This window comes from Nicotiana tomentosiformis, chromosome 11 (assembly GCF_000390325.3).
Source record: "Nicotiana tomentosiformis chromosome 11, ASM39032v3, whole genome shotgun sequence".
Classification (NCBI taxonomy): Eukaryota; Viridiplantae; Streptophyta; class Magnoliopsida; order Solanales; family Solanaceae; genus Nicotiana; species Nicotiana tomentosiformis.
The window spans coordinates 56347722-56362200 of NC_090822.1; the positions used below are offsets into that span (position 1 = coordinate 56347722).

The 14479-nt window shown below is 39.0% G+C and overlaps 1 protein-coding gene across 3 annotated transcripts in view; it reads right to left on the minus strand.

Annotated features, from left to right (window-relative positions):
* Positions 1-1973: 1973 nt before the first annotated feature.
* The window catches only part of LOC104117750 (isoamylase 3, chloroplastic), an 83439-nt gene continuing 70933 nt past the window's right edge, over positions 1974-14479 (minus strand). For 2 of the 3 annotated variants that reach the window (XM_070188350.1, XM_070188349.1), the window contains 6 exons: positions 13859-13938; positions 13118-13222; positions 12915-13013; positions 7823-7884; positions 7302-7410; positions 1974-2631 (listed from right to left, as the gene is read on the minus strand). In XM_070188350.1, the coding sequence (XP_070044451.1) occupies positions 2518-2631; positions 7302-7410; positions 7823-7884; positions 12915-13013; positions 13118-13222; positions 13859-13938 (569 nt within the window). In that variant the 3' untranslated portion in view covers positions 1974-2517. The remainder of the gene's footprint in view (positions 2632-7301; positions 7411-7822; positions 7885-12914; positions 13014-13117; positions 13223-13858; positions 13939-14479) is intronic. The other variant, XR_011412062.1, reaches the window with a different exon arrangement.

The window sequence follows — 14479 nt, forward strand, 5'->3', positions numbered from 1 at the left end:
ATAACTTATGAACCTATAGCTTTGATACCTACTTGTCACGACCCAAAATGCCACCAAGTTGTGACGACACCTAACCCAACCTAGTAGGTAAACCAACTAACACATACACAATTGAAATCGAGAATCATCAAATATATTAATATAAGAACGCGAAAATCAATACAACTATTCCATGAACTAGTAGTATAAGTTGTATGCCACTAAGATTTTAGATTTACAACGATGGTAGGAAGAAAATACAACATCTGGTTGAATATACATAAACAAAAGTACAATCCTAATCTACCATGAACAAAAGGGTAGCTTGCCACTGGAACGCTGGTACATCTCCTTCAATGCTAGCCTTCGTTATCCACAACAGCTCAACTCTAAAATCTACACACAAGATGCAAAAGTGTAGTGTGAGTATAATTGACCCCATGTACTTGTAATGATCGGCCTTTGAGCCTCGTTTCCCTATTTGATGCTTTCCGTATATGTGTTTGTTGTTTTGTGACTTACGGGAATAGTTAGTTTGATTTCGGGAAGGTTTGAGAGTAATTTGGAACACTTAGTTCCAATTTAGAAGGTTAAGTTGCTAGAGTTAACCTAAGTTTAACTTCTGAACAAACGCCCTCGGGCTGGTGATTTTATGATTCCAATATGTTCTTATAGCGATTTCGAAATTAGGCATATGTTCGAATTTGGATTTGGAGGTTCCTAGAAAGTTTTGATTTTTTTTTGTCGAAAGTTAGCAATTTGAAGATTTGGAGAGTTCATAAGTTTGATCGGGAGTTGACTTTGATGTTATCGGCTTTCGATTGGTGTTCCGATACTTTGGTTAGGTTCATTTAGTGGATTGGAACTTGTGTGCGGAGTTTGGTTGGAGTCTGGAATGCTTAAGCATGATTCAAACGTATTTGGCAAAGTTAGAAAGTTTGGAAGTTAAGAGATAGGTTTAAATCGTTAATTCTTGGTTTTGATGTTAATTGTGGTGTTTTGATCATTTGAATAAGTTAAGATAAGGTATTAGGATTCGTTTTGTATGGTTAGATGGGGGGCTCGGGGGGCTCATGTGTGTTTCAAGATGATTCGAGATCACTTTGGATGTTGTTAGCATTGCTGGTGTGCCGCACCTGCGATTCTTAGTGCACAGGTGTGATGTCTCGCATGCGAAAATTCTATGCGGAGAAGTGAAGGACGGCTTAGTCCAATAGTTGGCTGCATCTACGAGGTGGTTTGCGTAGATGCGTAAATTTATCGTGCGCCTACAAAGAGTGGACTACCTAGGATTGTACACATCTGGAAAAGGTAGGACACACCTGCGTCTCCGTAGTTGCAATGATGTGCCACAGGTGCGAGGGAAGGCTGAAGCGAGGATTTTGGTCGCAAATACAATCTCGTTGGTGCGAGATTTTTAGCCACAGGTGCGAAGATGCTTGGGCAGACCACTTAAGAGATTTATTTCCGGAATTGACCCATTCTCTCTATGTTTTGAACCCTAGACTTCAAGAGATTGAGATTTTGAAGAGCAAATTCACTACCACATTGGAGGTAAGGAATTCACTTGGATTGGCTTGATATCTTGATTCCCTATTAAATTCTACACCTTAAACTTGAAATTTCAACGTGAAAATTGGAGTTTGTGTACAACTTAAGAAGTTGAATTTTGGAGATTTGATGGTCGATTTGAACTTTGTTTTGAAATCTAATCACATATTTAGACTCGTAAGGATATGGGTAGTCAAAATCTACTCTTTGACTCGTGTTTTGACCATGTGAACCTAAATTAATTTTTGTGACTTTTGGGGATTTGATTAAAGATTGAAGCTTTATATTTTTCAATTTTCTTTGAACGCCCCTAGAAGCTGCACTCTGGAAACGTGAAACCAACTGTAATGTCAAGGTTTACCTTATTTCCAGAGTTTTAGATAAGGCTTTAGACTAAGTATTCCTGATACATAAAAATAATGAAATGGGAAGGGAGAAAAGGATGCACATCCCAAAGTCTCTTTTTATCCTCTCTGGAATAACTTTGCGGGGTTAATAAGAAATGAACTTTATAAAGAAACATTTACATAGAAATTTGTCTCCTTTGAAGAGAAAACATGATGAAGGCACTTTACAGAACCTTTGCCTATTTAAAAATTCCTTGCGACCCACCACTATGTTCCTACCTCTCAGAGACAAGGATGGCCGAAGCATGTGTCAGCAGATGAATATGTTGATTCTGCAAGCCAACACAACAGCCTGCCTTAATATGTTACGTCCTGCGCATTCCTCATAACCAAGATCCGTCTCTAACAACCTGGACAAATGGTCCCCATTTATCTGGTTACTGCAGGTTGTTTATACATGTTAATAACAGCCTGAACAAACTGGTCACTTATCGCAAACTTCTTCATGAATTTCTGCTTCTAACAGATTACATCTGTAGGCTAACTGTATGCTTATATTAGCGCCTGAATTTCGATTTAACCACCCAATCAAGAAGGTGATAACCCAGGGCAGAATATCTTAAGCAGCATAATCTAATAATTATTGCTTTGCTTCCAGAAGAATAGCAGAATATGGTGCAACATTATAAGTTCCACTGATACCAGCAATGCCTTCAGTAACAAAATCACCAGGGGATTTCAGATTAGTGTCCACCTGCACTTAAAACATTATCAGTTTGTACGAAATTTGAAGAGGGTAACACCTTTAGTTTCCGTACTACTTGAGACAGTAAAGATCAAGACAACACCACCAAAACAAATACTAGCTACATTGAACAGACATGCAAATCAACCTTCCTTCTCATAAAAAATTGGAACTTACAACAGAGCGAACAAAATAATGTAAAATAAATGGAAGATTGTCTGGAGATAGGTCCAAATGGCTGTTGTTTCGCAGATTCGGCAGAATGAAACTTTATGAAGAAAGGATATCATGTCATAGATCATTTATTAGTTTCCAATTCATCCAAGGTAAAATATGCCTGGGATGCAGTATCTGCTGCATATTTTCCTTTTCATGCTTTTATATCTTCTGAAGTGAAATATCCTGTATCTTAGCGTGCATATTCTGAAAAGGATATGGTAGTGTCAAAATATGTTTTCAGAAAAAGGAACACGATCTTTGTATGATTGACAGGAGTCTGAAAATTTTAGGGAGGAAAAAGAATAAGATGGTAAGTTAATTTATTTATTATAGTAATGAAAGGGGAAGCTGGCGTCGTGTTACGCCCACGCCCTGTACTGTAGCACAAGTTTGGAAACACTCCGTGAGCCAGTAAACCCTTTATTTGTTATAGTTGTGATTGTTTCTTGCTGTATTCTTCTGATAACAAAATAAAATGGTTAGTTTTTTTATTTATTTAGTATAATAATGCAAGGGGAAGGCGACATGGTATATTCGCCAGTGCCCTCTACCCCAGCACTAGTTTGGGAACACTTCATGAATGGGATAAGCCTTTTATTATAACAACGATTGCTACTTGTATTCTTCTGATGACACAACTAACACAAGCAATACTATAATGTAGTTACCAAATGGTAGCTTTTCCCCTAATTTTCATATCTTCATATCGTTTTAACAAACTGCAAGACATTATCTCATATTAGCATAACCACTGGTATTGTATCCCTATTCAACATAGTATTGCATCCGTATTAAACATCATACTGGTACTGTAGCCATGCTGCGTATACGACTGCTATTATTTCACATGCTATACAGTGTATGTCATATATGACACTGTATATGACTGAATGCCGTACAGTGTTTGTGTTTTCTTCTATACAAAGAAGTAGCTTGTTATATTCCTTTGACAGGCTTCAATGAGATTGTAATGCTGAAAAATATGGATTAAAATCAGTTTGTTGGGCTAAACCAGCCCAAATATACTTTAATATAGTGTGATACTATCCGCTTTGGGTCAAGCCCGCATGGTTTTCCCCAAAAGACTCCCCTACACCTTTTATATAGGTTACCAATCTTTTCAACTACTAATGTGGGACTTTGCTTGCACACCAAACAATCTCCCCCTCAAACTAAGTTCCACGTGGTCAATACCATGATCCGTCAATTTCCAAGATTTACTATGTGTCACCCACATTATTAGAGTGTTTATGGCAATCAAAGCCTGCTACTAGCTTCTTCTTGTCTGTGTGTTTCTCTAAGCTCGTAAGGGGAAGTAAATCAAGCCCCACACGATTACTCTGCCACCGGCATACTCGTCCCGCCGAACCGGGACTCTGATACCAATTATTGGGTCAAAGCTCACACGGTTTCCTCCAAAAGGGCTCACACAATTAAAAGATTCTTACACCTTATATGTAGGTTTCTGATAAGTGGGGATTTTGACTACTTATTAGTACCTTTTTGCTTTCGTTTTAGTCCAAAAGCGTTTAATTGTGTTCCCGAAAACTGATGAAATATACTTAATTGCAGGAATAGTGGAAAAAGGAGCCCCCAAGATGAAATCCAACTCAAGGAGTGATCTGAACTCAAGGACACAAACATGCACAAAAGCTCAAAGTGCGGACCGCAGATTTTTATCTGCGGCAGCAGATTGTGAAGAAACTCCTATCAGAGACAAGTGCAAAGTGCGGTACGCACATGTCACCTGGGCAAGAGCAAAAGTTCAGAGAACTTGCATCTCAAGTTCAATAGAAGTGCGGACCGCACAATTATTGTGCGGCCGCAGAAGAACAGCTACACGACCGCAGCCACATTTGTGCGGTCCGCAGAAGAGCAATGTGCGGCCGCACTCAGAAATGCGCGGACCGCAGAAAGAGAGAAGTGCGGCCGCAGTTCAAAATTATACGGCCGCAGGTTTCCATTCCTGTCAGGCTGAAGCAAAGTGCGGACCGCACATGGAATTGTGCGGCCGCAGAACCTCCGAAAGGGCATTTTTGTCCGAAAATTCCAGCACTTTATAAATAGAAGAGTTTCACTTTTTTAGGTCAAGTTTTGACATCAGCAGCTACAGTAGACGTTTTCTTTTACTCTTTTTAGTAGTTTTTGCTATTTTGAGCTTTTTGAATATTGATTTCATCATTTTAATTATCAACATGGGTTTAATTATTACTTCTTCTTTTTCTCTCAATTCAAGCATGAGTAGCTAGATTTTCACTAAGGTTGTGACCCAACCCTAGTGTGTAAACTTAATGGGTGTTTGATTTATTGCTTGTTTATGGTTGGGTGTTGATTATCTAGCCTAGTTCTTGCTTTTATGTGAAGAATTAATGGTTGCAAACATTATTTCATGCCTATTTGACTTGGTCTCTACTTGAGAAAGAGAGACTTAGTCTAGGAAAACTTGGCTAGCAAGAAATTGGGTCAATCGAGAGATTGATAAGCCCAATTAAAGGGTTGAATCTAGAGATAGTAAAACCCGATTTGAGCTTATCATCAACTGTTTTGTTCAATACCCATTTGGATTTGTGAAAGCCAAATTGGGCAAAATCACTATCTGACCGAGAGGTATTGAGTGGGTACTTGGGTGTTGATAGCTATAATACACCCCGACCAATAAAACAAGCTTTAAAGCTTACAACCCATTAGGTGAACACCTAGGTGAAGGTCATAGCCCTAGGCCTTTCATAACATTTGAAAAACAACCAAAAACACTTTCAAAGTTTAAATTCTTAGTTTGTAGTCTTAATGGGTGTTTGATTTATTGCTTGTTTATGGTTGGGTGTTGATTATCTAGCCTAGTTCTTGCTTTTATGTGAAGAATTAATGGTTGCAAACATTATTTCATGCCTATTTGACTTGGTCTCTACTTGAGAAAGAGAGACTTAGTCTAGGAAAACTTGGCTAGCAAGAAATTGGGTCAATCGAGAGATTGATAAGCCCAATTAAAGGGTTGAATCTAGAGATAGTAAAACCCGATTTGAGCTTATCATCAACTGTTTTGTTCAATACCCATTTGGATTTGTGAAAGCCAAATTGGGCAAAATCACTATCTGACCGAGAGGTATTGAGTGGGTACTTGGGTGTTGATAGCTATAATACACCCCGACCAATAAAACAAGCTTTAAAGCTTACAACCCATTAGGTGAACACCTAGGTGAAGGTCATAGCCCTAGGCCTTTCATAACATTTGAAAAACAACCAAAAACACTTTCAAAGTTTAAATTCTTAGTTTGTAGTCTTAATGGGTGTTTGATTTATTGCTTGTTTATGGTTGGGTGTTGATTATCTAGCCTAGTTCTTGCTTTTATGTGAAGAATTAATGGTTGCAAACATTATTTCATGCCTATTTGACTTGGTCTCTACTTGAGAAAGAGAGACTTAGTCTAGGAAAACTTGGCTAGCAAGAAATTGGGTCAATCGAGAGATTGATAAGCCCAATTAAAGGGTTGAATCTAGAGATAGTAAAACCCGATTTGAGCTTATCATCAACTGTTTTGTTCAATACCCATTTGGATTTGTGAAAGCCAAATTGGGCAAAATCACTATCTGACCGAGAGGTATTGAGTGGGTACTTGGGTGTTGATAGCTATAATACACCCCGACCAATAAAACAAGCTTTAAAGCTTACAACCCATTAGGTGAACACCTAGGTGAAGGTCATAGCCCTAGGCCTTTCATAACATTTGAAAAACAACCAAAAACACTTTCAAAGTTTAAATTCTTAGTTTGTAGTCTTCGTTTAAATTAGACCTAGAAACAACCAAAATTTGTGGAAGTGCAATTTGAGATAATTCAAGCTCATACACTATAATATATATTCCTAAGACCCATTCATAGCTCCCTGTGGAAAATCGACCCCGACTCTTTGTTGGGTATTACTATTGCATCGACCGTTTTCATATCCTCAAATAGAGGAGTGAAATTGAACGAGATTAGTTTCCAATCTTTTCAGCTACCAATGTCGGACTTTGTTCGCACACCCAACACTTTTTATAAATTAGAGAATAGTTAGTCTGTTCTACTTTCAATTTCCCCCCTTTTTAAATGAAATTCCACTTAAAGTTACATAGAAAAGGAAATCCGTGTATCCATACTCCACTACTCTAATCACAAACTAAGGACACAACTATATCCAATTCGGTAGCACGATCATGATGGATTGTTCACATTCTGAAAAGAGCAAAATGTTAAACTTCAATTCGGACAAAAGGAAGCGTTCAATGGGAAATGGGATAGGAAAATGGGGAAGTAATACAACGCTTGCCAGCTTGGACCCATAAATTGCAAAATTGGTAGGTACAATTCTATATTCCAAAAGAATAAACAAATATAGAGCAGTAACAGAATTCAGAGGCTGTCTCGTATTTTGTTTTGGATGTATATGCAAAAAGCGTTCCGTACTAACAGGAATAGCTTACCACTCGGTGCCAGCGTCTATTTTGTGGTGGTGAAGGTATTGCTGCTTTGACAAAAAAGTGGTGCGCATTAAATGCTAAGTAAATATCTCCTCCATTCCCATCGTGGAGCCTGCATTGTACAAAGAGAACCCATTATGCCAATTCAGTTGTGCGAAAACAATAGATCATAAATTTTTGATATTGTCAAAGTAAATGTTGAAAATCTGAAATCAGCTGCAAGTGAAAACTGAGAGAGAAGAAAAACTAGAGAAAAATCAGTGCTAAAGGAACAGTGTTCATGAAAGCAGTTTAAAAAGGGACTGGTCATCATTGTCATACATCATCAGCGTGTGAGTGAATTCAAAATGCAGAAACAGAGAGGTGATTGGCTACACGCCAATTGTCTTACTGAGAAGAAGAGCTCAAAGCATGAGAAAAACCAACGGAACAATCTACATTTTAAATAAAAACTATATTTGAGCCTATCCGTCATCTAAATATGGAGATTATTGTCAGTTTGTCAATAGGGATTAGTTTCTTACGTAAATGCAAGGAATCTACTCTCTTCATTGTACCAGTTGTCCTCAAGCCAGGTAATCTCGTTCTGCAAAGGAATTTTTGCTTAGCCATCAGAATAGTCGAATTGAGACGGCAACACTGAAGAGTTAATTTCAGAAAACACTATGTACTACAATGGTGTTAGAAGGCACGGGAGAAAATATGTTACTGAAATTGGATGATAAATACAATACAAGAGGTCCCTATTTATAGCTATACACTACAAGGAGATATTACTCCTCTTCCAATGTGGGACAAGACTACACTATACATATCTATAAACTAACACTCCCCCTCAAGCCGGTGCATACACATCATATGTACCGAGCTTGTTACACATGTAACTAATACGAGAACCAGTAAGAGACTTAGTGAAAATATCTGCTAGTTGATCATTCGACTTTACAAACTTTGTAACAATATCTCCTGAAAGTATTTTTTCTCTGACAAAGTGACAGTCGATTTCAATGTGTTTAGTCCTCTCATGGAACACCGGATTTGACGCAATATGAAGAGCAGCTTGGTTATCACACACTAGTTCCATCTTGCTGATTTCTCCGAACTTTAACTCCTTGAGCAACTGCTTGACCCAAACTAACTCACAAGTCGCCATAGCCATGGCTCGATATTCGGTTTCGGCGCTAGATCGAGCAACTATATTCTGTTTCTTGCTCTTCCACGAGACCAAATTACCTCCTACTAGAACACAATATCCAGACGTAGAACGTCTATCAAAAGGTGATCCTGCCCAATCAACATCTGTGTACCTAACAATCTGCTTGTGGTCTCGATCCTCGAATAGTAATCCTTTGCCTGGAGCTGACTTTATATACCGAAGAATGCGAATAACTGCATCCCAGTGACTATCACAGGGAGAATCCATAAACTGACTTACAACACTCACCGGAAAAGAAATGTCAGGTCTAGTCACTGTGAGGTAATTCAATTTGCCAACTAACCTCCTATATCTCGTAGGGTCTCTAAGAGGCTCCCCTGTCCAGGCAGAAGCTTAGCATTCGGATCCATAGGAGAGTCAATAGGTCTGCAACCCATCATTCCAGTCTCCTCAAGAATGTCTAAGGCATACTTCCGCTGTGAAATAACAATACCTGAGCTAGACTGAGCGACCTCAATACCTAGAAAATACTTCAATCTGCCCAGATCTTTAGTCTGGAAGTGCTGAAAGAGATGTTCCTTCAGATTAGTAATACCATCTTGATCATTACCAGTAATAATAATATCATCAACATAACCACTAGATAAATACACAGATTAGGAGCAGAATGCCGATAAAACACAGAGTGATCAGCCTCACTACGAGTCATGCCGAACTCCTGAATAATTGTGCTGAACTTACCAAACCAAGCTCGAGGGGACTGTTTCAAACCATATAGTGACTTGCGCAATCTGCACACACAACCATTAAACTCCCCCTGAGCAACAAAACCAGGTGGTTGCTCCATATAAACTTCTTCCTCAAGATCACCGTGGAGAAAAGCATTCTTAATGTCTAACTGATAAAGAGGCCAATGACGTACAGCAGCCATGGACAAAAAGAGACGAACAGATGCTACTTTAGCCACGGGAGAGAAAGTATCACTATAATCAAGCCCAAAAATCTGAGTATATCCTTTTGCAACAAGACGAGCCTTAAGCCGATCAACCTGGCCATCCGGGCCGACTTTGATTGCATAAACCCAATGACAACCAACAGTAGACTTACCTGCAGGAAGAGGAACAAGCTCCCAAGTGTCACTCGCATGTAAAGCAGACATCTCGTCAATCATAGCATGTCGCCATCCTGGATGAGACAGTGCTTTACCTGTAGACTTAGGGATAGAAACAGTGGACAAAGAAGATATAAAAGCAAAATGTGGTGACGACAGACGATAACTTAAACCGACATAGTGGGGATTAGGATTAAGTGTAGATCGTACAACTTTGCGGAGTGCAATTGGTTGACTAAGAGGAGACAAGTCCGCAGTAGGTGCAGAATCTGATGCGGGGCGTGAATCACCTGGGCCTGATGCTGGATGTGGACGACGATGATAAGTCAAGAGTGGTGGAGCTGCAGAATGTTGAACTGGATTATGTGGAGGAACTGGAGCTATAGGTGGTGGAGCTACAACCGGAGCTGTAGGTGGTGGAACTGGAACTATAGGTGGTAGAGCTACAACTGGAGCTATAGGTGGTGGAGCTACAACTGGAGCTGTAGGTAATGGAGCTGGAGTGACTGAATCTCCAAAAGATGAAACTGGTAGTACCTCAGAAATATCTAAGTGATGACCTGAACCTGTGAAGTATGATTGGGTTTCAAAGAAGGTAACATCAGCGGACATAAGATACCGCTGGAGGTCAGGAGAGTAGCATCGATACCCCTTTTGTGTTCTCGAGAAACCCAGAAATACGCACTTAAGAGCACGAGGAGCTAACTTATCTGTTCCTAGAGTAAGGTTATGGACAAAACAAGTGCTTCCAAAGATACGCGGTGGAAGAGAGAACAAAGGTAAGTGGGGAAACATGACAGAGAATGGAACTTGGTTCTGGATAGCTGAAGATGGCATACGATTAATAAGATAGCAAGATGTAAGAACGACATCCCCCCAAAAACGCAACGGAGCATGAGATTGTATGAGTAGGGTACGAGTAGTTTCAATAAGATGTCTATTCTTTCTTTCAGCTACCCCATTTTGTTGAGATGTGTACGCACAAGATGTTTGATGAATAATCCCATGAGATTTCATAAACTGCTGAAATGGGGAAGACAAATACTCTGGAGCATTATCACTACGAAATGTGCGAATAGAAACCCCAAATTGATTTTGAATTTCAGCGTGGAAGGTTTGGAAAATATAAAACAGCTCAGATCGATTTTTTATCAAAAATATCCAAGTGCACCTGGAATAATCATCAATGAAACTGACAAAGTAGCGGAATCCTAAGGTGGAACTGACCCGACTAGGACCCCAAACATCTGAATGGACTAAAGTAAAAGGTGACTCTGCTCGATTATCAAGACGCCGAGGGAAATGGGAGCGGGTATGCTTACCGAGCTGACATGACTCACACTCTAGAGCTGACAAGTGAGATAAACCAGATACCATTTTCTGAAGTTTTGACAAACTGGGATGTCCCAATCGTTTATGTAATAAATCTGGTGAATCCGTAACAGGACAAGTTGTAGAAGGAAGACAAGATGTGAGTCCATGTGATTTAGCAAGGATAAGGTAATAAAGTCTGTTTGATTCATGCCCGGTACCAATGATCCGCCCCGTACTGCGTTCCTGTATAAAAACATGGTCATCAAGAAATAAAACAGCGCATTTAAGTGATTTGGCTAAGCGACTAACAGCTATGAGATTAAAAGGACTATTGGGAACATAAAGGACTAAAAGGTAAGGAAGGAAGTGGGCTTGCTTGACCTATTACAGTTGCCATGGTTTGAGATTCATTGGCCATTGTGACTTTTGGAAGAGATTGAGAATACAAAATAGTAGTGAAAAGAGATTTGTTACCAGAAATATGATCCGATGCACCTGAATCAATGACCCAAGACTCAGAGGATGAAGATTGGGAGAAACAAGTCACGCTATTACCTGTTTGAACAACAGAAGCTATCTCAGAAGATATCTGCTTACATGCTTTATACTGAAGGAACTCAATATACTCTGCTAAAGAAACCATCCGACTATTCAAAGCATCGGTTCCCATGTCGCTACAATTTGTAGTAGTAGGGTTAACTTGAAATAGTGGAAATAAGTAACTCCTGTGAGAAAACTGAAGAAATAGCTTGAAAAACACTGTTTACAGCAGGAATACAGAACACTGTTCTGTGCCGGAAACACTGTTCACGCCGAAAACACTGTAGCTCGCCGGAAAATTCCAAAGTTGTCGGAATTTGTCGTAACCAGGATGGATAGGCTCGGAATTCCTTTGCGAGCAAGCTTTCCTGAAGAAATATTTTCAAAAAATGGTCAGAAAGGTCATTGTTCACGCAGGAAAAATATAAAAGTGGCCGGAATTTGATTTGAATTAGATGGGTAGGCTCGGAATTTTGAAGAGAGCACAGTGTCCTGAAGAAGCTTCGCGAAAAAATGGCTGGAACCCTCACCGGAAAAGTTGTTGCCGGCGCGTGGAGGAGTGTGGCGGCTTTTCTGCCGGATAAAATTTCAGGGGTTGGTAGTCGGAGGGTGATCTACCTCGCGGTGGTGTTGGTTTTAGCACAACACCGACAGAAAGTGAATTTCACTTAGACAAGCCTTAGGTTACCAGAAAAATTACACAATGACTAAGTTCTTTCTTCCCGGTTAACGCTGGAATGACGCACATCGATCTTTTCTCACTAATGCTCTGATACCATGTGAGAAGGCACGGGAGAAAATATGTTATTGATATTGGATGATAAATACAATACAAGAGTTCCTTATTTATAGCTATACACTACAATGAGATATTACTCCTCTTCCAATGTGGGACAAGACTACACTATACATATCTATAAACTAACAAATGGAAATGCACCTATCTTTATTTAGTGATATGCAAGCTAATTTCATTATTTCACCCGGAAAAAAAAAGAATGATAGCAGGCACCAAAAGATTCAAATAGCAAGAAATATCTCAAACACCTTGAAGAGAACCATCAGTACTTGAGGGGTCCAACATTGATTAATTCTTCCGAACATGTGAAAAAGAAACAGCCTATAAAAGGACTTACGGATAATAGATGCGATAACCTAAACTAACTATATGTCATGTGAGGAAACACCATGTAAGTATGTTCCTCGGAGAGGACCCCAAAAAGACTGACCTTTAGCACCCTCAGGTTAAGTCCCACCAACTCCAACCACGAATCAGAAGGTCTAAATAGACATTTGTATCATTTTGATCACATACTCGTGATCATTACTTCACAGGCACTCTTTCATTAGCTTTTTCTGTTGCACTCATACTTAAAAACAAAGAATATTGCCACAAATGAAATTACACACAGAATTCATTTTTAAAATTAACTCTCTCTCAGTAGTACAGTTGCCATTAAATTTAAATCGGACACCAGGTAGACAACATTATTACCTTGTCAAGGAAATTTTCTTTTTTAAAAACACTGTGTGACTGTCGAAACTTTATCATCTTGGAGAAGAACCTGAAGTGATCATTCTTCTTTGCTTCCAACTGGATTGACAAAGTTCATTGGGTTACATTCAATAAAGGAAAGAAGTTAATACTTGCAATAACAGGAAAGAAGTAACAGCAATGGAGATAACATAATATCATACTTGCCCCCACTGGAAATTGTTGATAGCTGTATCATGTCCATAACTGTTATTATTTCCACGGCGGGTATGCCCATATTCATCCCCCATTAGCATCATTGGTGTTCCCTTTATAGCATGTACAAGAATTTAGAAAGAAAGGTAAACTTGCAAAAACATAATAAGGTTAGGACATCTAATACATATATAACACTATTAACAAGAAAACTACTGAAGCTAGGGAATAATCAAGGAAAGGTAAGAGTAGGTAATACATTAAGGAATTTAAACGCCCTATACAATCTCCGAAGGCTCAAATACAAAAAATGCAACCAAAATCAGAACAGCAATAAGTAAATTGAAATATTAAATTTGGAATCATAGTATGTCAAAATAACCCTTTTTATGAGGATTTGAGAAACCAATACTTCAACCGAAACTAGCCGAAACAAACATCGAAACATGACATTTGTTATCGCACTATATCAAAAGTGTGGCCCTAAAATTATATGGCAGTATTTTATTTCTTGTTGAACAAGGTAGGACAAATTCTGTAACAAATAAACTCAATAGTCACAAAAAAAACAAAACACTACGCCTTAATCCCAAACAAGTTGGGGTCGGCTATATGAATCCTTATTTCTCCATTTAAGATCAGCTCATGGAAAAAGAAATTGTGGAACCAATGGATAGCTACTGACTCATTCACAATATCTGCAAGAAAAGAAATGCACATGCTGTTAACTGAGCAGATGAGCATCACACCTGTGAAATCATCAGTGCCAAATGAAAATTTTTCATTTGCCGCGAACGCAATGCGAAAATATATGCATCTGAAGTTTCACCTGGAAGACGATACAACAAGATGATAGCCTTTGTGATAGGATTTGAAACAATAACATCAATTACGAAAGAAATCTCAGTTTGGGAACTGTTCCAATTAGTAGGTGTTAGTTGCAATTAGATTAAATCTTGTACTGGCCTCAGTTTCAGAAATCCAGTACATACTGTCCACCAATAATACCCAGTCGTAAAAAGGGGGGAAGGTGGGTGGGTTTTGGGGGGGGGGGGGGGGTGGAGGATAAATCAATGGCTCCTGATATGAGTCTGTCAATGAAGTCTGAAGACAATAACGGTAAAGTAAATCCTAAAAGGAATACACTACACATAAATATCAAAGGCAAGTAATGGCTCGGTATACAAGTGGACAAAGCTAGTTTTACTAAAGCCAAAAATTAGTATGCTTCGCTGTCAAGGCATTATTATCTATTTTTAAGGATTGAATTCTTCACTTCATCATATTATACCATTCTATACTGCTTTTTTGAGCCGACACTCTCTTTTTGGCTGCTGTATCCAGCTAGGTTGTTCCCACAAGCATCTACC